This window comes from Pochonia chlamydosporia, chromosome 7 (genome assembly GCF_001653235.2).
Source record: "Pochonia chlamydosporia 170 chromosome 7, whole genome shotgun sequence".
Classification (NCBI taxonomy): Eukaryota; Fungi; Ascomycota; class Sordariomycetes; order Hypocreales; family Clavicipitaceae; genus Pochonia; species Pochonia chlamydosporia.
Window position 1 is genome coordinate 238,164 of NC_035796.1, and position 26,082 is coordinate 264,245.

At 49.1% G+C, this 26,082-nt stretch overlaps 11 protein-coding genes and 1 non-coding gene across 12 annotated transcripts; 6 read left to right on the plus strand and 6 right to left on the minus strand.

The window, feature by feature from the left end:
• Window positions 1-267: 267 nt before the first annotated feature.
• Window positions 268-1,467, plus strand: VFPPC_06957 (hypothetical protein; the record flags this gene model as incomplete). The annotated part of the gene is made up of 1 exon (XM_018285901.1): window positions 268-1,467. One exon carries the CDS (start codon window positions 268-270, stop codon window positions 1,465-1,467), a length of 1,200 nt encoding a protein of 399 aa, XP_018140121.1.
• A 93-nt stretch (window positions 1,468-1,560) lies between these two features.
• VFPPC_06958 (PX-associated domain-containing protein) lies at window positions 1,561-3,719 on the minus strand (the record flags this gene model as incomplete). Its single annotated transcript, XM_018285902.1, has 2 exons — window positions 1,561-2,902; window positions 2,968-3,719. The coding sequence occupies 2 exons, from the start codon at window positions 3,717-3,719 to the stop codon at window positions 1,561-1,563; spliced, it is 2,094 nt and encodes a 697-aa protein (XP_018140120.1).
• A 1,033-nt stretch (window positions 3,720-4,752) lies between these two features.
• VFPPC_06959 (hypothetical protein) lies at window positions 4,753-7,410 on the minus strand (the record flags this gene model as incomplete). The annotated part of the gene is made up of 3 exons (XM_018285903.1): window positions 4,753-6,848; window positions 6,903-7,230; window positions 7,297-7,410. 3 exons carry the CDS (start codon window positions 7,408-7,410, stop codon window positions 4,753-4,755), a joined length of 2,538 nt encoding a protein of 845 aa, XP_018140119.1.
• Window positions 7,411-8,608: 1,198 nt separating this feature from the next.
• Window positions 8,609-8,905, plus strand: VFPPC_16654 (hypothetical protein; the record flags this gene model as incomplete). The annotated part of the gene is made up of 1 exon (XM_018294407.1): window positions 8,609-8,905. The coding sequence occupies one exon, from the start codon at window positions 8,609-8,611 to the stop codon at window positions 8,903-8,905; it is 297 nt and encodes a 98-aa protein (XP_018140118.1).
• A 75-nt stretch (window positions 8,906-8,980) lies between these two features.
• VFPPC_18074 (hypothetical protein) lies at window positions 8,981-9,241 on the minus strand (the record flags this gene model as incomplete). The annotated part of the gene is made up of 1 exon (XM_022429732.1): window positions 8,981-9,241. The coding sequence occupies one exon, from the start codon at window positions 9,239-9,241 to the stop codon at window positions 8,981-8,983; it is 261 nt and encodes an 86-aa protein (XP_022285144.1).
• A 2,995-nt stretch (window positions 9,242-12,236) lies between these two features.
• VFPPC_06962 (3-hydroxyisobutyrate dehydrogenase protein) lies at window positions 12,237-14,730 on the minus strand (the record flags this gene model as incomplete). The annotated part of the gene is made up of 4 exons (XM_018285906.1): window positions 12,237-12,503; window positions 12,558-13,697; window positions 13,754-14,185; window positions 14,239-14,730. 4 exons carry the CDS (start codon window positions 14,728-14,730, stop codon window positions 12,237-12,239), a joined length of 2,331 nt encoding a protein of 776 aa, XP_018140115.1.
• A 957-nt stretch (window positions 14,731-15,687) lies between these two features.
• On the plus strand, window positions 15,688-15,759 carry VFPPC_17333. The gene has a single exon. It is a non-coding gene; the product is annotated as a tRNA-Gln (tRNA).
• A 944-nt stretch (window positions 15,760-16,703) lies between these two features.
• Window positions 16,704-18,204, plus strand: VFPPC_14134 (hypothetical protein; the record flags this gene model as incomplete). The annotated part of the gene is made up of 4 exons (XM_018291904.1): window positions 16,704-16,815; window positions 16,865-16,937; window positions 17,003-17,513; window positions 17,563-18,204. 4 exons carry the CDS (start codon window positions 16,704-16,706, stop codon window positions 18,202-18,204), a joined length of 1,338 nt encoding a protein of 445 aa, XP_018140114.1.
• A 1,056-nt stretch (window positions 18,205-19,260) lies between these two features.
• Window positions 19,261-20,296, minus strand: VFPPC_06964 (hypothetical protein; the record flags this gene model as incomplete). The annotated part of the gene is made up of 3 exons (XM_018285907.1): window positions 19,261-19,468; window positions 19,519-19,993; window positions 20,041-20,296. The coding sequence occupies 3 exons, from the start codon at window positions 20,294-20,296 to the stop codon at window positions 19,261-19,263; spliced, it is 939 nt and encodes a 312-aa protein (XP_018140113.1).
• A 731-nt stretch (window positions 20,297-21,027) lies between these two features.
• On the plus strand, window positions 21,028-21,435 carry VFPPC_14135 (hypothetical protein; the record flags this gene model as incomplete). Its single annotated transcript, XM_018291905.1, has 2 exons — window positions 21,028-21,090; window positions 21,139-21,435. 2 exons carry the CDS (start codon window positions 21,028-21,030, stop codon window positions 21,433-21,435), a joined length of 360 nt encoding a protein of 119 aa, XP_018140112.1.
• Window positions 21,436-22,544: 1,109 nt separating this feature from the next.
• VFPPC_06965 (hypothetical protein) lies at window positions 22,545-23,792 on the plus strand (the record flags this gene model as incomplete). The annotated part of the gene is made up of 6 exons (XM_018285908.1): window positions 22,545-22,595; window positions 22,645-23,199; window positions 23,273-23,342; window positions 23,405-23,589; window positions 23,651-23,683; window positions 23,742-23,792. The coding sequence occupies 6 exons, from the start codon at window positions 22,545-22,547 to the stop codon at window positions 23,790-23,792; spliced, it is 945 nt and encodes a 314-aa protein (XP_018140111.1).
• Window positions 23,793-23,959: 167 nt separating this feature from the next.
• Window positions 23,960-25,811, minus strand: VFPPC_06966 (amidase-like protein; the record flags this gene model as incomplete). The annotated part of the gene is made up of 9 exons (XM_018285909.1): window positions 23,960-24,312; window positions 24,359-24,481; window positions 24,528-24,654; window positions 24,702-25,070; window positions 25,116-25,206; window positions 25,250-25,266; window positions 25,318-25,362; window positions 25,407-25,508; window positions 25,554-25,811. The coding sequence occupies 9 exons, from the start codon at window positions 25,809-25,811 to the stop codon at window positions 23,960-23,962; spliced, it is 1,485 nt and encodes a 494-aa protein (XP_018140110.1).
• Window positions 25,812-26,082: the final 271 nt, after the last annotated feature.

A 26,082-nucleotide genomic window follows, 5' to 3' on the forward strand; every position in this document is an offset into this window, starting at 1 on the left:
TTTGCTTCGTTCGTCTCAGTCAACAGTGTACATCCTGACTCAAATGATGTTCTGATTCTATGTCCAACATGCCAACAAACTGTCATCAAAGGAATCAAATTCTGTGCTTAAAATGAGTGCACCACTCTCATATGTCTAACTACAAGAGAAGTATCAAATCATTCACTCGAATAAGGTAAACTGTACAGACAAGATCAATCTTCACCACTAGTGCCAAAGCCCTCAGCAAACAAACTCACTTACACCACTCCTGCATCACCACGAAAGATGAACACCGCCGAACCCCAAAACACCAACACCTCCCCAACTCCCACACCACAATTCGACAAGAGATTCACCTCCTCCGAAATCTTCTACTTCCACCACATCATCGACCCCGAAAACGCAACCCTCAAGTCCCAAGTCCTCGGGCCCAACCTCTCAAACACATTCTCCCACAGCGAAGCAAGAACACGCCTCACACCCTACCGCATAGGCGATGCTCTCCGTCGCAAAACAACAGGCTTCCTCGCGCTCATCCGCCCCGGCACAAACTCAACCCGCACGATCCTCGCGTGGGCAGAGAGCGGACACGGACACAACCCCCACGGAGACTCCCTCGAAGCGAAGTCCACCGTTTTGGGAAACAAAGTCTGGACAGCTCGAGTAATAAAACTAGCCAAGAAGATGCGAATAAACATTGGCCATCCATACGACGGCCTAACCCGCGGCGGAAAAGTAGGTCTCTTCCGAGCGAGCCATGTGGAAGTGAAACTTGCCGTGCACGCAGTCTACGTACTGCTCAAGATATTCAATATACCTACTAAAAGAGTCACGAAACGGGAGCTGGAGAAACTACGAGAGAAGAAGTGGCCCGATGGGTCGCGGCCCAAGTTTGAGATATACTTTTCCAAAAAGAACTGTCCAGGCTGCGCTAAGTACGTGCGTCTGTTGGAGGAGTTGACCGGGGCGGAAATCAAGTTATGCTGGAAAGATAGGCTAGTGAAGATTGAGTATGAGATGGGCAAGATGGGCGTGCCGCAGAATCGAGAGGGAGAGACGGGAGGAGCGAGAGGTGGTGAGGTGGTGGATCTGACGGATGAGGCGGAGGATGTGGTTGAGGTGACGCCCGAGCCGTTGGGGGCGTATATAAATGGTTTGGCGTATTGTGTTGGACAGATGGGCTGTGATGAGGGGAGGGTGAAGGGTGCGATTGTTGGTTTGGCGAGAATTGCGAGGAGACAGGCCGTGAGGGTTGAGGGACGAAGAGTTGAGAGGATGGGAAGACGAGTGATTGCAAGACCTACGACACCTGTTTCTGAGAAGACGTCCACTTGGTTGGCGACGCCGCCATCTACAGATAGGAGGATACGAGGGAGACAGGCTTCACCTATGGGGGTTGCAGAAACAAGGGGGCTAGGCATGAGGGCGAGATCACCTCGGTGTTATTCATTCACTAGTGGTGATGTGATGCCAATGGGCAGATGAGTTCACTGAATCGCTTAGCTACATGTGCTTCTAAATAGATACCAAAAATGCACCCCTCAACACCCGCTATGATATGAATCCTCTTTGCAACAACTAAATCCGCCCTGCCATTTCTCTGACGTCGTTTCTAAACCGCGCTCCCAACTCGTCCACCACAATCCTCACATCCGGCGCCTCCACACCACTGCCCATTGAATCCCGCTCCAACTTCTTTCCCCCTACTCCCGTCTTCCCCATCGTGGTGGTATGCTTGACAGCTTTGCCTCTTCTCACCGCACCTTTTTGCAGTGAAGGTGTAATGAGCGTCTCATCAAGCAGGGCCTGCCATCGGTCAAGATAAACGCCTGGTCCACCGGTCGTGCCGCCGGAGGAATCAGCTGCCGTGACGAGATATTGCAGTCGTGCGTGGGAGACTGAGTTGAGAGTGTCGAGGTAGTTGGCGTGGGAATCAATTGCCTCCAGGACTTTGGGCTGTGTATCCGGTTCAAGTGTGTTGTACATTTTGTTAAGGATAGAGGGCACGTCCGCTGTTGTTGAAGAAGATTTGCGAAACTTGACAATCATGTCGTTTGCCCATGTTCGTAGAGCCTCCCAAATATCGGGGCATTGACTGGCAACTGCGTGAATCCATTTATATAAAAGCCGACGGTGCTTCATGAGAAGGTCCACAAAGTCTTCCACACTAGGCAAGTTTTCTTCTGAAGAATCCCCCGTTTTCTTTGGCCGACTCGCTCGGATAAACTCCTCCACAAACGCCTGCAAGTCGTCAAAGTGTTCTCGTAGATCAACATTGGAATGCACAGTCCGAATGATGGGCTCATACGCTGCCACGACATCTTTTATCGCCTGTGTAAACATATCAGGAGGCTGACGACAAATCGCCCCCGTGATACAATCTCTATCTCTGACGGACAAAAGCGCAGAGTAGTACTCCAGACATTGCTCATGCTGAGACTTTGCCAATTCCCCATTCAAAGCAGGGTTCGTCGCATTAAAAATAGCCGTAATAATAGACTGGTCATTCTGCTCACTGGCTTGCCGAACTGTGTCGTGTTCTGATCTCGTTTCCTCAATGTACTCCTTGATTGTGCGAAGCATATCGTCACTCGGTCTGTCCTTGGCCTTTTCTATTCTTTCAGCGCTCTTTTTGAATTCGCTAGCATCCCAAGATAGTACTAGAGAAATGATTCTCTGTAGGAGATTCATGCCATCGTCGGCGTTTTGCGTTAGTCCAAACCAGTTGGTGACGCTGGTGACGCTGAGCTTGGCAAGAAGGACGCGCATCATGCCGCTTATCATGGTTGCGGCGTTGCCTATTCGCAGGGTTTGTTTGATGACTTTGTAGGGGATGAGGGAGTGTACGTTTTCGATGAGTTTGAGGAGATATTGGCCTTCTGGTGAGAGGATGAAGATGTGGTGGACTAATGTTGCGATGCTATGCGGGTGTTAGTATGTGTAAGATATGGATATGGTGATAGGAATGGGAATAGAGGCACTAACTGTAAAATGTTGTGCTGAGCAGATGCTTCCACCGTTTTCGACAGCACCTCTAAATCATCTGAATGCACAAAATGATCAAACAGCTGATTAACCAAATCCCCATATACCAGTCCCTGGAGAACATTACCCCATGCGCGCTCCAAATCATCCGCGTTAGAATGGTCATATTTATCGTCCTTGGTCGTGTCCGATTCTTGTTTATCCAAACCACCGAGCATGCCCCGGCCCAGCATCTCAATGATGGAACTCGTCCCCGTCGCCAAAGTCTTTCTAGTTCCCATGGCGCCTTTGTCATAACTCTCTGAGAGCTCTGCCTCTCCCAACCTCGCCATAATAGTTTGGACACGAATACTCCAAAAGGACCTAGGGATGTTGCTCACGCCAGGCAGCGGCAGAACAATCTTAGTCAAGAGTAATTGCAAAATAGGCGACGTAGATAGAACATCTTTGCCGTCATCGTCGTCATCAGCGCTCTTGGCACTAACAGGACTTTGCGCTCTCGACGACGAAGCAAAGAATGATCTGGGCGTCCTTACCCGCGGCGTACCTGGAGCAGTGGCCAGCGGCGTTGTCGACACGACCGTCTTTTTCTTGAAAGGAAATCCATAGCTGGTGATTGCTTCGGCGGTCTTGAAGCTCGAGATTTCAGTGTACGTCTCGTAGTGAGTGAGAATATCGAAGAGAGCCCGCGTCTGAGAAGGTGAGAGTTTGGATTCGGTTGGAGCTGTTTCTGGTCCTTGATCCGACGTCATTGCGAAATGTGACCGTGAAGAACAAGGCAAGCCCCAAAGACAAAGGGGGATGGCGAGGGAGCCAGACTGAGATGAGGAGTGGCGACGTTGATGACTTCAAAATGGCAGAGGGGGCAGCGGGGTGACTATGACAAAGAAATGTGATGAAGAATGCACGGAAGAAATAGGGAGTTCATGAGCAGCTGCAGTACTGTATCATGGAGCCATTCTGAAGCCAACTGCTATGAAATGACAAATCGATTGCAAGAACAAGGTTTCGATTCAGGAACACTCAAACAGCGTCGCCAAATACGGACATTCTGAGGCCCTAAGCCACAATTCAGAGTGACGTCGTCGCAAGATGCCCCACTACAGCCCCCACCTGCACTCAAGTTCACTCCAAGTCTTCTGTTTGTGTTCAGGTTCAGCTTCAGGTCATCAGCATCACCACTTGACATGACATTTGACGCATTTGTTGGACCTCACATGTGCAACTTCTTTGTCCCTCGTCATGTCTGGTTAATCCACATCACCATTTCCGGCTTGTTCGCCAAATACATATGCAAGCCCGCCAATACTTTTTTTTTTCGCCCCATGACATCCGTGTCCGCTACATCTGCGCACCCCTCTTCGATTGATGATGCTATCAAGTGGCTTCAAGATAAGGTCCAGCCCCCAGTGCTCTGCTCGCACATGCGCACACATTGAGTCAAGGTTTCACATCTTCCAGTCACATCCATCACATGTTGCACATGTCCATAGGCATTCAAAAAGTCCAAAAGTAATTAATTGTACTACATAATGACGGATTTCGTTCAGCATAGACTCTAGGAAAAATTTAATGAAAAGTCCAAGTTTTGCCCATCAACAGTCCACCTTTTGCATCCGCCTAGTTTCATTCCCATTTCATGGTATCACAAAGTGACAGAAAAGCCAAACAAAACACACACAAAAAAAACTACTTATCCTGACTAAATGGGTATAGCATCTGTAGTCCCTGGCTACTTTCCAGTTCACACTTCTTCATAAACAGTATCGATTCATCGGCACACCCCTAGCGACCACCGATGGTTTGGTTGACGTTGCCAGCATTCACCTCCAAGGGCGCCGCTAGAGGAGTCGACGACAAAGGCGCCTTGCCATTTACCACGGAGTTGTGCACATTCACATTTCCGTTGGTGGTGTGACCGTTGGTGTGACCGTTGGTGTTCCCGTTAGTCGCTGGACGAACCTTGCTCTCAATCTGCGGGGCCGAGGGAATATCGGTGCTCTTCTTGGCCGTGCCAATGGAGAAGACTGGGCTCTCCCATTTTTCGCCCTTTCGTGAAAGCTCCTTGTATTCCGTTGCCTTGGCGCTCACGCTGCCAGTCATCTTGACCTTGGGGAAGATGCTGTCCTCCATCGTCATGGCAATATTGACCTTCTTGTCCGATACAACCTCCTTGGTCGTCTCCTTGCCCTCCAAGTAGCGCTTCTGGGCGGCGTCATAGTAGCGCTTGAAGAAGTTGGCCTTGTCCTCAATGTCACCCTCGCCAGCTGCATCGGCATCCTTCTTGATCTGCCACAGGAGCACGTCAAGTTTGTTACACTCGTCCTTGATGGCCTTCTCCACCGCCTTCTGAATAGGCGCGCGAAGCACCTTTAGAGCCAGAGGCTTGATAATGGCGAACAAGAGCTTATGGCTGGACTTCTTAACCTTGATGTTAAGGCCCTTGAAGTCCACATCCACCTTCTCCACCTTGAATATGTTTTGGCGGTCAGACTTATCCGCAGTGGCCACCTTCATTCTGAATGACAGCCCATTTCCAGGCAGGAGGATATCAGCGACACCCGTGTCTGACAACGAAGGGAAGCCCTTCTTTCTGTTGACGTGGAAGTTGACATCACGAAGATCCATCTGAATACCCGAGACCTTGACGTCGACCATGTTGTGGTGCTTGTTGGCAACCTTCTTGCGACCCCATCGGAAGAAATGCTCGCTTGCCACCTCGGCGACATTAGGCATGAAGTTATCACTCTCAAGGACCAAATTTTCAATGATGGCGTCGACTTGAGAGTCCGAGTACTCGATACGAGGGATAGGAATATAGTTGATGTTCATGAGCACAGCTGGAAGAATGGTCTCTGTGAGATCCTTCACAAGATGTGGCTTGAAAACGGACTTGCCCGCGCCATCATTGCCAAGATGATTGAACAATTTCTGGACTGCCTGACCGAAGGCTTTGTTTTGAGGATCTTGGTCGAACTGGTCGGCAACGAACTTGGTCTCGTCAATAACTCGGTCCGTGTGGCTGCGGTACTTCTCGCGGAGGAGAAACCTGCCCTTCTCGTAGAGGCGGTTCCATTCCTGGTTGGAAGACTCATCCAGAATATAGCCTTGCTCTAGCAGACAGCGACGAATAAACGAGTCCATTTTCTTAAACCAGTCCTTTAGCTCGGGGTCCTTGTCCGCATCCTTGTAAATCTGGCCAATGGACTCCCAGAGGTTGGAGGTAGATGTGCCATTGGCAAAACGCTCAATCAAAGTACGCAAATCAGTCTCAGCAGCTGCAAGTCCAGAGCGAGCCTGCTTCGCAGACCCAGTGGAATCTTTGCCAAGGCTACGGCCGTGGCTTCCATAGGATTCGGCAAGGCGGAGGAGAGTCTGGACGGCCTTGGAGTATTCGGGGTGCTGTTGGCATTCAAGCACCATCTTCTTCAACCGAAAAATGATCTGGTCCTTGCGCTCCTCAGGCATCTTCTTGTTGAAGTACTCCTTGGTTCGTCGGCGGTATTCCTCCTTGCTCTTCTTCAGCTTCTCCTTGGTTTCTGGGTCCACCTTTGCGTCTACCTTCTGTTGAGCAGTATTCTGCAGAGCACTCTGTCCAGCAACAGCGTCTACTTGATTGGGGTCTGTTGTTCCCTGGGGTACAGCAGCGTTGGTGGTTACATCGGCAACGTCTTGCACATCCTTCTTGGGGTCGCCACCGTAAGCATCCTTGACTTGCTTTCTGAGATTTTCTTTGGAAAAGTCGGGCTTGTCATGCCAGGTATTGTCTTCAGCAGCCCTGTCAATTTGTCCGAGCTGCTCTTCCGAAGGACGAAGACGGCCAGCAGCGTTGGTAGCGGCATCGCCGGCCATATCACGGAAGAGAATAGTGCTGTCCTTGACTGATTTCATGGTCAGTGGTTACTGTCTCACCATTGCTTTGGGAAATTACATACGTAGTTTGCGGAATTGGCCATTGGTGATCAACAGGGTTCCCAAGGTTCGAAGACCTTCGAGGGCCTCATCGCCGTCTCGCTTGGCCTGGTCCTTGTTTACTGGAGCATTGGGACTCTGAACGGCCTTGGGATCGAACTGGGTGGTTTGCCAGATGAAATCTTGGATCAAGTTGCCCTCATTCTTGGACAAAAGCAGATTCTTGGCGAGGCGGACTACCTCTCTGGTGTCCGCCACAAGCGTCTTGCCATCTTCGGAGAGGCCATCAGACGGGCTGCTGAGCGCCTTGGAGGCCAAGAAGCTATTCAAGGCAACATCAATTTGGTCGTTCTAGAACCAACGTCAGAGTGAGCCACAATGGGATGTTTCCCGTCAAGTCACGTCATGGTTACGTACCGAAGGGACCTTGCCCTGCTTGAAAGCACTGATGATGCCGTAAATTTGCAGTTTTCGGTTAATATCCGCCTCCTTCTGCTTGATATCCGTAGGTTTGTTGACACTTGCAGCCATTTTTGCGTTGGTGGATTGTTGTAACTAATACCGACGTAGAGAGTAGCGGGTATCTGTAGATATCGGATACTGGCTGCGACCACAGGTGAAGTTCCGGCTACGCCTTTGCGACTTTCAGACTAAAACACAAATAGAGGATTAGAATTAGACTTCAATTAGCCTCTGGGTATCATAAAATGAGGCTGTATGGTTTTACAGTGGGTATAATGGGAGGGTGTATTATTAAAGGTAGGACAAATAAGCTTGGGGAGAGTTGAAAACGAGAGACGAGGCAGGCTCCCGCGAAGCGCAGAGGGAGGGTAGAGCTTATAAGTCAGGAGCATGTGGGATTCCAAGGAATTGGAAACTGCCGCTCCCAAGCTAAGCCTGACCTTACCATTGCTGGGTCAATGAGCTCCGAGGCGATCCCATCCCATCTCGTTAGTAGCATGGCTCAATCCGTCAATGTACGTACAGTGGCCAGACCCGACTCTCGCCAGAACCTTGATTAAGCAGGGTGTGAGTGACGTTGAGAGAAGCAAACGAGTACGTCATCGGCGATGCAACACCAATGGTACGGATCCAAGCTCCGTAGCCAGGGGGAAGGTTTTGCAATGCCATCGCTAGCTCAGAGAAATGAGAGACACTACTGCCAACTTGGGTATGAGTACAGCAGCAGCACCAGTCGACTGGCCGACTGGCCGCAATGTCTCCAGTGTTTTGCTCTAGGCGCTCCGTGGCGCTTGGATTGGGGGCATGTGTCGTAGACAGGCGTAGTGAACTGGAAAGACTGGTTAGAGTCGTAGTCGAGATGGCAACAAGCAAGGACGAGAAATTGCGATTAGTACAGGTGGGGGTGGAGATCGGTGATCTGCGGAAGCCGTCGATGGGCTACCAGCAGCCGATGCAAATTAACCCTGGCCAGCTGGTTTGCTCCGGGGTGGCCTTGCAAGGCGTGCATCGTGCATCTTGAACAGCGTGGCTGTTGCATGTTGTGTTGTCAAGGCCAGCCCTGGAGAGGAAACAGTTAGTGTTTGAGCACTGCATGATGTTGATGATGCCGACATTGTCACTGGGAGACGGAAACACGTGAACAAGTTGAGTGGCAGTATTTGATGATTGGGAAGGAGCCGGGGATGCACTTTCTTCCATTTGATTTGCACGAAGACGTGAGGTTCTTGTCCGTCACTCAGCTCTAAGTGCTGGCTTGGATTTTTAAATGTTCCAAATTCATTGCCCTGCATGGCCCATTACTTTCATTGAATTGCTCGGCTTTTGCCCGTTCCTCTGCTTCACCGTTTGGTTGTCGTGTCGCAGGTGTTACGAAACCCCAGCAACACCAATTTGTCTCGGTCACTTTGTTGGATCTGGCCTCCACTGGCACGCCACTAATGCCCTTGGCTTTGGATATTTACCCTTCAATGTTCCTCGTCTGATTGCTTGGCTAGCATTTCACAACAAATGCTTGTTTGACGCTAACATTACCAGGTACCACTGGCGAATTCTTCGCGATTGATCGCATCACAGGCCACGAATCGCAAATCAACAACTCGACCACGAAACGCACGCTGGTAAAGCTCTTGCAGAAGATTCAACCTGTCTCGAGTAGATATAGCAAGGCTTGTGACACAGTATGAAGGCAGCCTGCCTGAGCAACGTGGACCCCATCAGCTCCCAATTTCAGATCAACATTGCATATGGCTTCTCCTACCACTGGTGGGCATACACCACCATCTCGAGATCCTAACCTGGGTGGCCACCAATTGCAATGCCGCAGCACTGAACCCGAACCAGCTCGACGACGATTGGCCCTCAGGCAAACCGCAAAATTTGATATGAATGTGAAGGACATTTTCGCCGCTTCTCCTTTTGTTCATCGCGGCTATGCAATGGATTCCTTGGGCTCAGCATACCACAATGGCTCACAGTTTACCTGGCATCTTCGCAACACTTCCTTGGTTGCGTGCGTTTTCTGATGCTAAACTCAATTATCCAAAGATCCATGACGTCAAGATGGGAAAGAAACTACGGACACGGCCAACCCCGGCAGAGCTGGAACCCCGGCGAGTGCATTAGTGACCCAATATTCCCTGACAGTGGGTCGATTTCCCATTCTCAGCTGGTGCTGTGAACTGAGCCGGCAAAATATGGAAATTTGAGCTCCAATGTACGCCATGAATGCTTGCCCATTCTGAGGTCTGGCCTGTATGCTGTACTACTAGGTACCGCAACAACTGAAAGCATGGCAGCTATAGATGCAGGAGCGCCTGTTTGGTGGCTGTGCAAACTACTACGTACTGCCGCGCCGTGGGTGCCAGACGAACTCTTATGTGCGATCCAGCGCAGAGTCGAGGCTCTCAAGAAGGACTGGGCTTGGCCCATGATATTTCATCTACGTAATCACTTACCTGTGGTAATTTGCGGTCCACAATTCATCAGCTGAAGTATTACAACTGATAGCGTAGGGAATGGCCTTTTGCCCCTGCTGGCAGCAAAAAAAAAAAAAAAAATTAGTTCGTAATGCGACGATTGCCTTGCGCAGGAATACGAACAAGCTGTCACGACGATATGGACAACAATTTCAAGCAACTTTGAAGCAGTTCAGCTTGCGAAGAAAATTATAGAGACTTTTTCAGTCGACGTGACAAGACAGGACGCCACGGGTTCGGTAACTGATGCCGTCAATGGCATCATACCACCATCATCAAAGGCAGGGAGCAACCACAACTTTAAATTTGGCGTGAAGTATGAATCATCCAACTTAGATCGGCGTCGTCATTCCCCATCGGCCATTACACCGCGCGGGGACACGTTTGTGCAACGGCTGAGACAATAGCCTTTGAGGTCATCGATGTCGGTTTTATCCAGAACACGATATGGATGACAACAGCCAATGTCTGTTGGAGAAGATGGTATCATTTATCGGTAAGTCGTCTGCAAGTTGACAATGCCACCCCCATGTTGGTCAAACGTGGCCAACTTCCTCCCTGGGTAGCTAGCCCAGTCACGAAACGGGGAGGCTGGACCTGACGGCCCTTTGTCTGCGCTGCCATGTGCTCCTTGCATGAACGCGTTGTACCGTCTACGTTTGGATTCTGACCAGTGGTGGGAAGTGGTGACTTCTACACGAGCTCTTTTGGGTTGGAAGACATCAAATTCTTGGTGTTGTTACAGAATTGAACTGTAGTGCAAAGCTTGTTTGTACTATTATCCCAATGCAGGTTGCACGAATACAGATAGGAGCTCGCAACCCGTTCAAGGAGCCACAGTGGTCACGACATAGTAATTACGGCCCAAAATGACCCGGGCAGCACAGAATATTTCGAAACTTGTTGTTTGCGAACCTGACGGGCGCAAATTTTCATAAAATCGTGTCAATTCATTCGTATCTGTAAACGCCTCTAATGCATTTTATGCATGCCGCAAGAACCTGTAGGCCAAACGCCCCTCAAACATATCATGTACTATTCGCGCCCAAATTATTAAATACTCTGGCCTTGATCTCTCCTGCCATCAACCCTGACCTCTCCTTGGAGGCAATCAAATTAGTGTCCTGGGCAAGTTTGTCCATCGCCTTATCCTTTGAGATATTGGAGCCGCCACCGATCAACCCTTGACTGATTCCTCTTTTCGTCATGCCTGTGGTCACTTCCTTGATCTTGGAACTCAAATCCAGCATCTGCTTGCTTCCATAGTCGCGGTTCGTGAGCAGCGGGCTTTGGCTGAGGGTTTGTACCCAGTACTTGTGCCAAAGTAGCTCAAGGAGGTGTGTGTCGAGAGTGCTCTTGAAGTGAGATACCTCAAGGCTATAATATCGGTTGGCGTGGGCCCCAAACTCTGCTGCCTTGGCAAGAGGAACCGCTTCAAAGCCGTCGGATGCGACGCCGCCAGAGGTCTCCGCCTTATATGAGATCGGGTATGTTCGAAAAGCGCCAATATCAACTTTACCGGCGTTGATGGTGCGATCCGGGTCAATGACGACTGCCAGGAATGGATCCTGGAATGTCTGCTGCATGACCTGGGTTTCGACGTCGATGCCGCTAAGCCAGCAGCCATATCCGGGATGTGAGTGATACCATCCTACCACGTTCTCCTGCCTGCCTTGGGACCGGCACAGACTGAGATATTCTACAAGATACTCATTTGCTTCGTCCTGCGCGTTGACTCTGGTCTCTGTCCCTTCGACCGGCAATCGGAATGCATCAGTGACGACAAACGTATCTTTGGCGACGTAGCCTTGCATGAGCCCCATCACTTCGAGATCACCGCCAGATCGGGCGTGCATCGTCATTTTTATGAGGGCCACAGCGCTGATTCGTACGTATTTGAAGTGAAGGGAGTTTAGGACCCATAGCTTCTCTTGGGCTATGGTCTTTTGGGCTTGGGCGTCGTAGTTGTACAGGGCGTCGCGCTTGGGGTCGACCAACTTGATGTTGTTGTCGAGCTCTATGGCGAGTTAGATATGGAGGCTTACACCGTGCGGAGGAATACATACCCCATGATTTCATGGCCGCCGCTTCCATGACTGCTTTCGCTGAGCTGTTTCCCGACAGCTATCTGGTGGTGGTGGTGGTGTTGCAGGATAAGCATTGAAAGCTGGGTGAGGTTTGGAGCTCCAAGGCAGATGCCCCGCTTCGTTTGGCGGTTGCCCGTTATCGATAAAGCCACCATGAACAACATTGAAGCTCTAACCCAAGCTCAGACAACTGTCATTAACCTCACGCAAACTTGCTCTAGCTACTTATGTATGTCTTTAGGGCCTTGCTTCGATTGATGTATGACTCAATGTCCCAGATCCTGCTCTATTCTGTATTACCACTGCCAGAACATATCCCCATGACAAGCCGCTACGACTGGCTCTCCACGGGATGCACGCCATAAGGCGGCCGACAAATGCCCAGTCTGAACCGAGGAACCCGATGTATTCTATCAAGCGACGTAGTTGGGAGGCGAAGAACAGTCTCTCGATACATCGTTTGAGTTGTCCACTCATACGAACAGCCAAGCGCTCGTTGCATTCCTCCTTCTGACCCGCAGAACATCAAGGCAACAGGAGGGTGCTCAGATTCAAACAACGTCAGCTGCATGTTATACGTGTCGACAAGTGTGAAGATCTATCTCGCGAGTTAGTACACTACAAACAAGTAGGGATAGTCAAATAGACAAACCCGCATCTGCCCCGGCAATGCACCCCTAGCAGTCGCAACTTTGTAAGAAACCTCTGGATCCAGGCACGGGTCTATTCCAATCTTCTCACCAAACTCATTCACAGTGGAACGACTGAGTGGGCTTCCATTCGTGCTCCAGGTGAACCGGCCGAAGTTTCCGCCAAATATTGCTCGCTCAATGGACTCGGCGTCCAGATACCCCTCAAATCCGAACATCTCGGCTTGCACCTCGTATGGCTTCTCCCCATACATGGCCAGTACGATTCGGGGCGTCATAAGCCAGACGTACACGAAAATGAAGAGGAGCATAGCGCCGATGGGTATCATTGCGTATCTGTATACTCCTTTCCTTGCGCAGCCTGCAACAAGAAATGCGGTTCCGGCTAGAAAGATGAATGCGTTCCATTCCATGAGTATGCCAGCTATGAAACGTTTTGTGGAGGGACCAGTAGACCAGTAGACGGGATAAAACGACTTCCAACGCACAGATACACCATAAGCGCCGTCAACAATGACAGTGTCTCCGTCTGCAATGCCTGCTACTTGGCAAGATGGGGTAATCTCCCATAGCGATGAAAAATAGGCGTCATTCATGTCGTACCACGGTTGCTGTCGCGGTCTTAAAGGGAGGAGGCATAGGAACCTCTCCAGCAGCATATCGGAGTCATTCGCCAATGACAATCTAGAAAACGCCTCGAATGCGGTATCAGTTCTGTCGATTTGAGGGCGAAGTCTCAGTAACCCCATCAGCGCGTAAGCCTGGTCGCCTGGCAAATATGCGGAAGTATTTCTGCTGTATAGGCATTTAAGACCGATAGTGGCCAGCTCAAGCCTACTAAGGTTTATATTTCCCAAGAAATGGTCGATCAAATGTCTCGAGCTGTCGGCATCTATGGTGGTCCATACCCTAGCCGCGAATTGGTTCTTAGGAACGACTATGGGCTTGTTTAGATCACTTCCACGCAAGTACACCGTGACACTCTGTCCAGGCGAGAGTAGCAGCTCCGGAAAAGTCCACATCCTGCTTCCCCAATGTCGAAGTAACTCATCCACTGACATTGTGTGGGAGGCGTTGCTCGGCTGACAGACCGCAATCATCATGCTGTGCGCGCCACGAACAACATCGGATATTCGATATACCTGTTTATATTAGTGATAACTTCTCTGGGCATCTCATGAGAAATACCGTGTCTTACATCTGATTCTATTTCAGTTGCGTCTTGGAAGCAACTACAAGCAACCCAATAAGCCGGCAACTTGGCCGCTCGACAAGCCGTCTCAGCGATGCGATGGAGTGTATTCAAATCGTCATCAGATTCGTGACTGAATTGTAAAGCAGAGTATGCAACAAAAAGATACGAAAGATATGAATTCTGGCCGTCTGTCATTTCCCACTCTTCAGTGCGGCGAATGTCAACACCATGGATTTCGTCACTCTCAGGGTTTCGAAGGAAGCATAGGTGGCGCGGTCGAAGCAGCTGATACGACTCGTTCGTCCCGATTAACGGCGATATGCCTTGCCTATTTTCTAACTTGTTGCTCCAAGCCTTAGCATCCCCGTGGTACTTATACAACACCGGGGCATATGCCAGTCTTCGTCTCGGTATCGTCGGTCTGCCATCCCAAAACTACGTGTGCCTTAGCATTTGCTCTCAGATGAGGGACAGATTTCCATACTCACAACAAGGGCCATGCCAAATATCGCAGGCAAGGATCTAAGCACCATCTTATGCCAACTTTGGCTGTTATTCTCAGCATGCCTGGCATCGATAATCCAAGCAGCTATTCGGACTTTCTTGGGGGCCACTACTCTGATAAATGTTCTCCTCCAAGTCGAGTTACCATGGCCTTGGTAGATGTCACTTGTGCAGGCAACATATAAATTCCGTAAGTGGCCGCTCTGGTGGTGTATATACCGATCAGAAAGAGCATGGTAACTCACGCGACCAGCATAATCCTTGTGTCGATAATGTAGCCCAGAGCCAGCACTGTATATGTATCCAGGCGCTTGGTAGAGGTGAGGATGTCTTCCGCGGACGCGCAAGCGAAAGTCATTGCGACTCTGTGATCCCGAGACTTCTTCGTCTTTTACTATCTGAAGAGCAATGTCATTTGAGGAACTTTGTCCTGCTGCCACATTTGTCGAATCCTGGTATCCGTCCTGGGTTGCCATTTTGACGTTCTCTGAGGAAACTGCAGCGATAGGTTTGAGCGTCGGTCGAACTTCAAAAGCAACAAAGACCTCTGAAGAACCTCCCTAATCCGCCTTGCTTTTGACCATATGCGGCTGGCCGCGTATGTACCCCGGACAGTCCTGGTTGGCGCTTAAATGAGATATCATGTTAGACATGGCCGTCAGCAACAAGCAATGGGTTCCATACATTTGGTTGCTGTATATATGCACCGGATTGCGGACCAGAGCCTATCGTCGGTGGCAGGGCTTGAGCGATAGCTGGATCGATAGGTTGACGCAGCGCTTCTTGGCTTCCTTCTTTTGGAGGTGGTGCAACCTGGAGAGCCTTCTAACCGTTAGAGCAGAGTCGCCGTGCTACTGCCTTCCTAGACCTCACCTCTGACGAACTCGGCGGCTGATAAAATCCTCCGTGTGAACCAGACTGGTACTATGAAGGGTTACTTTTGCACCGAAAGCTGCCATTGGACTTGACTACTTACTGGTACGTTCGTGCCGGGTCGAAAATAACCACCGTGACGGGCTTCAGGTTCCTGGGCCAAGTGAGAATCAAGGCCTACTATGCGACGACAAGAATAACTACTTACCATCACGATCGCAACCGTTGCCCAGCATCAATCCTCTGCTAGGAATATGAAAGTGAAACACTCAACCTTTCTTGAAGGTTTGTGGTTTCTAGCTGCTCAGCCCGATATGTATATGGCTGCTCAGGTGGTCTCGACCTAGGTGTTGCATCTTGCCCTGCGCGGCTGGCTTCAGCCACAAAACCCCGACCAATTCAGCCCATAATCTCAGTGGAACAAACGGTACCTACGATACCTCTCATTTGACATTCTCACGGATGAACAATCGTGGTCAAACATCTTCTGCGACTTTGCCATGTCGCCAGTAGGAATTTAGGTGAATTGTGGCCCTTCATAGCCCCATATCGGGTTTAGAGGTTCCATGGTCTAACGGTCATGACTGCGGATTCTGATTCCGCCAGCGAGGGTTCGACTCCCTCTGGAACCTTTTCTTTTGCCAATTTCGACATTCGTCAACGAGGGACTTTGCTTTGCTCACTTGACGAGATTCAGGTGCATTGCGTGAAGCCTGCAATGTTTCTTTTTGTTCTCCTTACAGAGTGCAAAACCAAGTTCCGCAATGAGGCTTGACCAGGTGTCGTGCATGACTATTGGTGGCGAAAGGAACAATATTACTTATCACATCCACTTATATGTCGTGAAACCGCATGCGCTGCCAGGGCGGTCACATCCTCTGGTCCAGACCTTTATAGCTGAAGTTGATATTGGCTCACTAGCTCAGCTCAATAGTACCGAAGTTGAGGCACAAACTGCAGCTGAAATGGTGGCTTTCCACACCCAACTACCGACCATGGAGATTTCGCCTGCCCTGTCGCTACTGGTTTGGTGAGATCACTTTCAAGGTTGAAGCCTGTTTGCCTTTCAATACATCGTTGCTGGTCTGCAACTGCATCAAATGTGGTCACTGTTGATGCTTCGCAGCAATGGCGAAGCTACTAACAAGATAAGGAGCAGCATACAATAACTTCTTACTTTTTTGTTCCTCTCCCCTCAATATGTCTTATTCCACACCATTGAGTAATTCAACGTGGTGTTGCTTGAATCCTGATGGACCTCAACAGCCTGAAGATCTGTTTTAGGTACAACTACAAGTGAAACTGATCAACCCAAGCACAGCAAACTGTGCCATGGCCTTAATTAGGCTGATTAGTACCCTCACGGCCAAGAGGGGGAGCCTCGACAAAGGCCGGGCTGACACGTGATGTAAGTGAGGCTCGACAAGTAGTCGACTTTTGTGAGGCTGAGATCATCTTGACTTTCTCGCAAGCTAGCCAGAACGGCCTTCAGTCGAATCCAACTTCCCTCAATTGCCCCAATGAGCAGCCTCTTGTAATTCATTACCCCCTTGCTAGAATAGGCATTAATTGCGGAATGTCCTGGCTACGCAATGACGATTACCGGCTATATCGATTCAGGGCCTCTCATGTCCTGGATACACCAGCATTTGCCAGGTGGGCATTACATATTTGGGAGTTGACAGATGGTTAGTGTAAATTCACGATCAAATCGAATGTATTCTAAATAATCACCAGAGGCACCAGGAGGGAAATGGTACTGGGAAATGGGCACAGCCGGCCTAACAACACCAGCAAGACTGCGAATCATGTACGTTGACACGCCAAGTTTTACATCATCGTATTTCGGAAAACAAGACTGAACCTAATGGCCAGCCTTGCACCGCCAGCACAGCCCAGGCAAGGCACCGTCTCCGAAATCACGGAATTCTACCGCCTCCTAGGCATACCAAGCGACTTCACTACAGAGTACACCCAAGCCGTTAGCCACAGTTTTTCTCACAGAACAGAAGGCGACGGGTCATGGTGTGCCTGGTTTCACTTCCTTTGCAAAAACGTCAGTGTCCAGCGAGAGGAGGGCCAACCTCCAGAAGTGGCCCGTCGGACGCCGAGTTTTGGTCGTCCGTTATCGACATTACCAAATGCTGATTACGGTTGGTTTCGGTCAAGTTTCTTCCTCCGTAGGGACGGGGATTCCGTAACACTAGTTTGTTTTGGTGCCATGACCGGTGTGCGAGGTCGAGTTGGTCATTTTATAGACAGTAAGGCCTGGGACGACGTGCTTGTAAATCCGTATATTCTGTTCGACATTGTGTTGGAGGGGCTGTATTTTGATGTCGATCAAATGGTGTGGAATATGAATATTGTCTTTGGGCCAATAGAGCATGTGAGTAACCTTGATACCCAAACGACAAATACCACTAACTCTGTTGTAGAAAATGCTTGAAAGCGCCCACAACAAGGACTTCAAGAAACTCAATTCGGAGCTATCCTTTGCAGCTGTCCACAACTGCGCCAAACACATCATCTTCCTAGGCGAAGTTCTCGAATCGTGTACCATGCTTATAGACGGAGCTATAAACAACACACCCAAAGCTTCACGGTCTGAGACGCAATCCCCAAGCCTCGTCCAGGAACAGCTCATAGAAACATTGCGCTACCGCCGCACTCTATTCCGCTCCACACAGCTCCGTCTGTCTAGTCTCCAGAAGAGAATCGACAATGTTATAGCACTGGCGTTCAACCTAGTCACGCAGCAGGGTTCCACGGCAATGATGCAAGATTCGAGAGTGATGAAGGCCATTGCAGCTATCACCATTGTCTTTTTGCCGACGACGGGTGTGGCAACCGTCCTCGGATCACAGCTATTTGTGTCGGAGTGGAAGGGAGACGGGGCGGGCTGGGATGTCAAGACTACGCCATTGTTCTGGATCACTTGGTGGGTTTCCGTGCCGCTGACGATTTGTGTGATTATTCTGGCTGCGGTTTGGCAGTGGTGGATGTCTGGGGAGAAGAAGAGGTTTGTGTGGAGGAAGAGAGATGGTGGTTCTGAAACAACGGAGAAGAAGGTATCATGACGCGGGTGAAGCCGGGTGTGTTTCGATACAATCGAGCTTGTGTCCCGTAATTGAATCCAAGCCAAGAATCTGTGTTAGTGGATGTATGTGGTGCGAAGTTGTGGTTGGTCTCGGTCACTAATGTGGCATTCGCAGCTTCGGTCAGCCGCCAAACTCATGATTGGAGACAGATTTCCAGGCGGCGCAACTGGCCTATCACGACGTCTTTAATGGCGGGAGATCGGCCAAGGCAGCAGAACTGATGCCCACGATGTGTCCCGGATTGTGATTTCGCGAAATACGAGAGCTTAATGTGGCTTGAGTGGCGCTCACATGCCGCCTCACTTACATCACAGCGGGAGTTAATCTCGTGATGAGGATATGTATAAGTTATATATTTAGCAAAGTTGTTACAAGTTATATCAATTTGGGAACAAGTTTCCTGCAGGATATCAATCTACAGTTGACCGTTCCAAACGTCATGACTACATACTTTGACGATACCAAGACAGTTTTCACTGAGAAACGCCTCCCATTCGCCGACATGTCATCTTTTGATACTGTGGCCCAGTCAGACGTTACTCCCCTCAAGGGACTGGCTCGATGGCCTCGACATATCAAATGCCCTGAGTGTCGCCAACTGTCTGTGACAAAAGTCCATCGTAAAATCAGCAGTGGTACACAGTACGTTCTTCCTCATCGCTTGTGTTTCAGTGTAACAATGTCAATGTGACAGTCATACTAACGGATTCAGTTTCGTGGCTTCCTTATTCTTCATTTGTACTGTTTTCGGAAGCGTGTATCCCTACTTTTCCAAGACGTATAAGGACGTGGAGCATAGTTGTTGTCGGTGCGGGTGCAAATTGGCGACGTTCCATATCATGAGCGGAACTGAGATTCATGTGTTTTGAGTGTGCTTTCGTTGAGGCTTTGTATACATGAATGCAGTATTGTCAGGTTGTTACGTGCAGTGAGTTTTGTATTATACAAGTAGCAATGTATCATTTTGGTATGCATGAAGTTGCAGATGAGATGAAAACGTATCAACTAGTTCTAACCTTGGCCCGTGATTCCACATTATACATTGAAATCCTCATCTGGATTAGCACCATTCTTGTGGTTTGGACTCTCCCACCCATGGTAAGCGTAGAATTGATCAGCCATCGGCCGTTCCACAACTCCCTCCGGCTTCTCCATGACTCTGACATACTTGTCCATATCTATCGTATTTTCCTTTCGCCAGGCTGTCAACTTTTCAAAATTGATGCAATGTCGATTAACAGACCTAAAAGTGTCAATGATGCTCAATCATCTTTTGTGCTAGGGTAAACATACATATCAGGGAATGGATATGTCTGTGTGGCAACCCAATCCATCGTCATTATGTTAACATTCCCACTACACTGCAGTGCTTGCATCAAAATATCCACACAGTGATTCAAGTGAATCTCCGGCATTTTTAGCCTCTCCGGATTCGCCATTGACATATTGTAGTACGACCCGTAGGCAATATGTCGCAACGAATTAAGACAGTGAAGCTGGTGGTAGACATCAAAGGTGCCGGCATATGCATCATCACCGAGGCCCCAAATGTCGTCTTCGAGCTTCGCTGTATATGATGGGTCCTTTCCCATTTTGATAATGTCTTGCCGAGTGAGTGGGAAGACGCGAGTTAGTTCCCATTCTTCCCAGAGCGAGTCTGCTTTTGGATTAGGCAGTTCACGAGAAATCGAGGGTGTTTTGCTGGGAAATAGGCTGCCATTGACTTTCTTGATGCTCGGCTCGAGATCTAGGAGGTTGTGTATTGGGCCTAATAGGGTTAGAATTGTGTAATGTGCTGATCGTCTTAGTGCTTACTGTAGGATGAGCATTTGCGGAGGTCATTGTTCAGAACGGAATGCTCGATGTATTGAGAAATACCGATTCCAATCAGACTTATCACAGTGATGATATTGAGAGCAACTGAGAAGTATAACCTTAGCCGTAACGACTTGTTGCTCGGGTCAACCAGGAACAGAGTGCTGTCACTTTCGTTCTTGTGTTGTAAAAACGCCTCTTCTTCGCCAGAGAGTTTGGCGTAGTTTCCTTGAGTTTTTGAAGACTTTGATTGCATGGTAAAGGAAAAGATACAAATGAAGAAATGAGTTGAAAGAGTTGAGGAAGGTTTCAAGTCCTTCAGAGGAAATTGCAAATTGACCTTCAATTATCGCCTCCTCTTCCCCACCGCCAGAAACGTCTTTCAGCCAAATCGATACAAACGCAGCGCCCGTTGCCCCCAAAGAGAAGGATCAGTCTAATGCATCTCTCCTACCAATTACATTCCTTCCTCTGTCTATACCTTCCTTATTTCGAAGTATCGCTTAGCTGGTGCCCAGAACCCTGACAACTCGGAAGACTATAAGTGTCAAGTGCTCAGTTGCTGACCAACACGAAGTCTGTTCGTGCTGACAATTTGCCGACATCCGAGGAATTGAGCATCTTGATTGACAGATTTCGGAACTTCTCACAATCGACTTTACGTACAAGGTTCACGAGGCGGAACTTTTATCGTCAGATGAGCAACATCCGCTGCTGATCTTATAATCTCGTTGCATACACTCGTATACCGAGTTGACGTATCAGCAGCGAGTTATACACGGCGGCGCAGCAACCTTCTACTTTTGGATAAATCTGCGGAATATACGTTCCGTATCAACGGCAGGATATCATCGGTGAAGTGATGGCAACTCGCTCATGGTAAACGACAGTATCTACAGGTATATAAACCAACGCAACATGCTTTAACCAAACCTTGAGAAAACTACTGAAGTAACAAACACACATTGCCTTTCAACTTATTTCATCATGGCTCTCAAAGCAATCACCATCTTTGCACTCGCTGCTTTCGCCGTTGCAGCGCCAATTGATGTAAGTGGTCACTGGTCAGTGCCAAAGATACACCAACTAACTGAATAGGCGGAGAAGAAGGGAGCCGAGCTCTACGGGCCACAATCCGACCTTTATAAGCCAGTTCTCCTGCATAGATCTGGGGAAGCTGGCGCAGATGCTGAAACTTATAGCCCTATCAACAACCTTTACAGTCCTGGGCTCTTACACAAACGCTCCGAGGATGATGCTAAGGCTGATACCAATCGGCGATCGGACGAGGAGCGACGGGACAACGAGCAGCCCGGTGCGCTCTATTCTCCTTCAAACTTGAAGATTTATAATCCCCCTGTCCGTAATGTCCTTGCGGATAAGTTCAATGAGTAATCTTTGTTTAGCTGCTGAGTTGGGTGGTCATGCATGTCTACTGCATGAAGTTTAGTGGAGGCCTTCAAGTCCCAGGCAGATAGTTAAACGCACTGAACAGACCAACTTGAGTTATTTATTGTCTTTTGTATTGGTTTTGGTGATTTTTCAAGCACAGGTCAGCTCCGACTGACTGTGTCAGGAACTATCTAACAGGGTAGTGTTTGGCGTCGATGTCTTTTTTTGAACGCTCGTAACCCACTGTGATACGCCTTGCGATGCTGCACCGCTTTTGAATCCCGACAATTTGTCGTCACAAGCACACCAGACCTCCGGACAAATTGCTCTCAGGTTGAGGTGCAAGCAAGCTTTACAGTTGACAGATCACTTCGCGGTGAGATAGCCCTTGATCATGGCCCAAACACGACGATCATCATCTGCTTAGCATAAAAGCCCGTTGTAAGCTTTGAACGAAACAGTGACCCCAGATTTATGGTACCCCAAGTCGCTTGACACGGCACATCTCTTACAACTCATACTCCAGCAAGCCTCCTACGATAGTGTATTCAATGACCCGATATATCTGATGTCATAAACGCTTCGAACGCTAATAGGGACGTGTGAAAGCATATCTTGCAGCAGCCGCAGCAATTTACTCTTCCGGTATTTCCAACTCGGCATGGCAGATTTTCATGTCCCATCAAAACCATTAGCATATAAGACGCAATGCCTTCCAATAAACTTCCGATCATGGCGCAGAGACACCATCTCGAGCTGCTAAAACATGGTAATTGCGCCTGACGATTTATCACAGCCCGCCAAGTGGTCAAGGATCCACGATCGTACACGAAGAATAAACGCTCTGGCCCTTCGCGTCCTCGAGATACCTATTGTCTAGCGATACTGTCAAACAGGCATCCGCATTTAAAACCCGCAAGACGTTAATCACGTCCTTGGTACTATAGTTTAAGGTACGCAGATTATAGTGTGTATATTCTAGGCAGGCAGTGCTAGGTAAATATAGACATGGTCGTTAGGCAGCTGTGAGGATTTAAAAGGCCGTTTCATCCAAGTGATTGAGTTGTAGTTTGGTGCAGGAGTATCCCTTCGTGCAGTTAAACTAAGAAAAAATGAGGTTTTCGATTGCCGTTGCTTCCACCATCTTTCTGGCGGCCGTCAGTGTACGTGTATCTAAAGGAACTATTGCATAGCAGAAAATAACAGTTTTAGGCCGCTCCTGCAGGCACAGATGGCGTGACTGTGAGACGGGGTGATGCCGATGACGCCGCTCTCATCGCAGATTTCAACCTCCAAGAGTCGGAGAAGAATACTGTGAATGCTCGAGATGATGAGGAGGAAGATGATGAGAAGGAAGATGATGAAATAGTCGGCTTGGGGCACAAGAGTAACAGCATTGGTGCTCGAAGTCCCAACAATAATGAAGACGATGAAATAATCGGCTTGGGGCACAAAATCAACAGCATTGCTGCTCCAAGTCCCGACAATGATAAAGACGATGAAAAAGTCGGCTCGGAGTACGGCTTCGGATACGGCTCGGGGCGCAAGATTAACAGCATTGATGCTCGAAGTCCCAGCAATGATAAAGATGACGAGAAAGACCACAAGATACTTGGTACCACGGCCGCCTGGAGTGCTCAGGGGGAAAAGGATCATGAACATCATGAGAATGACGAGGAGGAAGTTGGCCTCGACGACACCATCGACATGTCCAGTCTCTCGAACTCTACCGAAGTCGACAGCACCATCTCACCCCGATTCGTCATCGTAAGCCTTCCATCCCCAAGATTGAACTCCTACCATCCATCCAGAAAGCTAACATTTGAACTCGCCCCAAAAGCCAATCGACCACTGGAACTGCAACACCGGCGAGTGGGTGGACAGACGCTGGATCGAAGCAGAGGTCTCCAGTACGTCTCTCCCCCTTCAACTCCAACACAACATTCAACGACATCACAGCTAACAAGCCCAGAACTCAAAGGGCAAACCTGGTGCGCCGCTGTTGCCAAGGATGGCCCGACAGATAACTCCTGCACCCATGTAGGCTGCACCAAAGGCGCCCACATCTATCTCTGCAACAATAGAGGGAACTTCCTCAAAGTTAGGTGCTATGCTGTTGCCGATGTAATTGAGCGGTTGATGAGGGAGTGCGTAAAGGTGAGTTTGACGGTGTGTGAGAGTTCGAGTATGCTACATATGCTGATGGGGTGTCTGGTAGCTTGATGCTAATTACCCGTCTGTGAGAGGCCAGGTACGTATTGCTGCCGTGGAGTTGCTTGAAAGGAATTTGATGCTAATTTTTCCGATAGATCTTCACCAAGGATAAGTGGGGTATCTATATAAAGTCCGCCAAATGCTAAGCTGTCACTGTACGAGGTGAGATCTCCTAGTATCATTCTTTACGTGGTGCCAGACATGGATAGACATGCCAGATTTCAATTCACCTCGTCTGTAATTTAGCTTATTTCAGGTACTCATGACATCAGTGCTGAATACCATATGCCCTTCAAGTTTGTAGTATCAAGCGTCATTCAAGCAGCGGTGTTTCACACCTTCCGAATCCCTCATCCCAAGCTGTCATGAACCGTAGCAAGACATCTTCTCGTCCGTGTCTTGCCATGGCAAACATGCCGTATGGTTGACCGTTCTTCGGCGCCCTCCCCAGCGGGACTACGGCAACGGGCCATCCCGCACAGGAGGCGTAGTGAACGAGCGTTGCGTCCGAGTTGGATAGCACAATGTCCAGGTTTTGCAGGTCCATTACTTTGCCGATACTTTCGGATGTGGCCATGCGGTGGAGGTGGGCGGCTGCTTTGACGCGGGTTTCTTCCGTCATGGTGCTTTCCGTGGCGGCAATGAGTTCAGTTTGCGTGGTGTATGCTGATGTTGTTAGTCAACTTCATGTAGGGGTGGTACAGATACGTACGTTTTGGGAGTGCAATATCTGCGTGCTGCTCGTTCCATTCTATTACGTCTTTGAGCGTTGTTATGCCTTGTACTGGCTCGAAACAGGTGATGAACTCGGCGATATTTGATGGGAATTCGTAATCTATCACGGTTAGAGCCGCTATTAAAACAACCTTGTTAAAACTTACAAGCAACGGACTTCAGCGTCTCCTCATGATACTTGAGCACATCCTCTGGTTTCTCAACCTCAAGCGGGTACACGACTCTTGCACCAAATTCCTCCAACTTCTTCACAGCGCCTTCGTACTTCCCTTTCTATACAAGATTAGTATATCTCGGCGCCAGTATCAACAAGCACTTACCACTTCAATCGTATCCCACTTATCAGTCACACCATCCCCCATCACACCCCAAACATTCGACAAAACACCGACGCCTAACCCCTTGAACCCATCACGACCCTCTCCATCATCCCCAGCTTTATCCATCAAAATATCCATAAGAGGCTTCAAATCAGCGGGATCTCTCGCAAAAACACCAACATGGTCAAAGCTCCGGCTCAACTGGCACACCCCATCCAGAGGCACCGCCCCAAACGACAGCTTCATACCATACACGCCATTCACACCAGCAGGATAAACAGCCGAGCCAGAAGTTTCAGTCCCAAGTGCAAGCGGAGCAAAAGCTGCAGACACAGCAACCGTTGGTCCGTTGGACGATCCCGCGGCCGTCTACAACCGTTAGCAAAAGCCATTAGAAAGAGTAGGGTTCCCTACCGGTTGATCCTTTTCATCAAGATCATCGCGCCGATACGCCGAGAGCGTCAAACCGCCATGGGCGGACCATCCTACCGGCGTGTCATTCGATCTACAATTAGCTTGGAGTCATGTAACTTGCTGCCGTAACTTACTTCATGCCACAGTATTCCTATAAAGTTAGACAGGCACTCCAAAAAAAAAGAACAGTGAAATCACATACAGTCATATTTCCTTTGCCAATGATGACAAGACCCGCATCAAGTAACTATCCCGTTAATATACATACATCCCTCTCAGATATAGACATACCCGTTGCACAACAGTCGCATTCTTCTTCGCTTTCAAGCCCGCAAAGAACGCAGCACCAGCACTAGTCGGCATCCCCAGCGACGCATCCGTCACAAAAGTGTCCTACTTCATTAGATCCTGATTCTTTCACAGGGTCGCAGCACGCACCTTCAGCACAATCGGTATTCCATGTAGCACACTCCTCACTTGCCCGGTGGCCCTCTCACGATCCAATTGCACCGCCCGGGAAAGTACATCTTCTCTCGGCGCAACTGCAACCAGGGCGTTCAATTTCTTGCCATTGTGGTTGTGGCGCTCGATTTGGTCCAAGAAGGCGGTTACTAGATCGACAGTGGTGGTTTGGCCGGCGGACAAGAAGGCGCTTAGTTCGTGGGCTGTTTTGAAGAGCGGGCTAGGGGTAGACATTTTGACGGTGTTCAGTTGCCATTCGTTTTCTTTTTTCTTCTTATTTTTTTGTTTTGGACTGATAACTTGGAAGTATTTGTTTATTATATTTTATGTAGGTACTAGTATGACGCGTCTGCTTGTTGGTAAGACAAGTGCTATTGCTGACGGGCATACGCAAAAGATCCGCTCAAGGCACCGGGTTAACAACCTTGGAGATTGAGGAGTTGCCAGAGAGAACGATGAGATAACTATGGTAACTTTAGTACAGTGGGCATGGCCTAGTTTACGT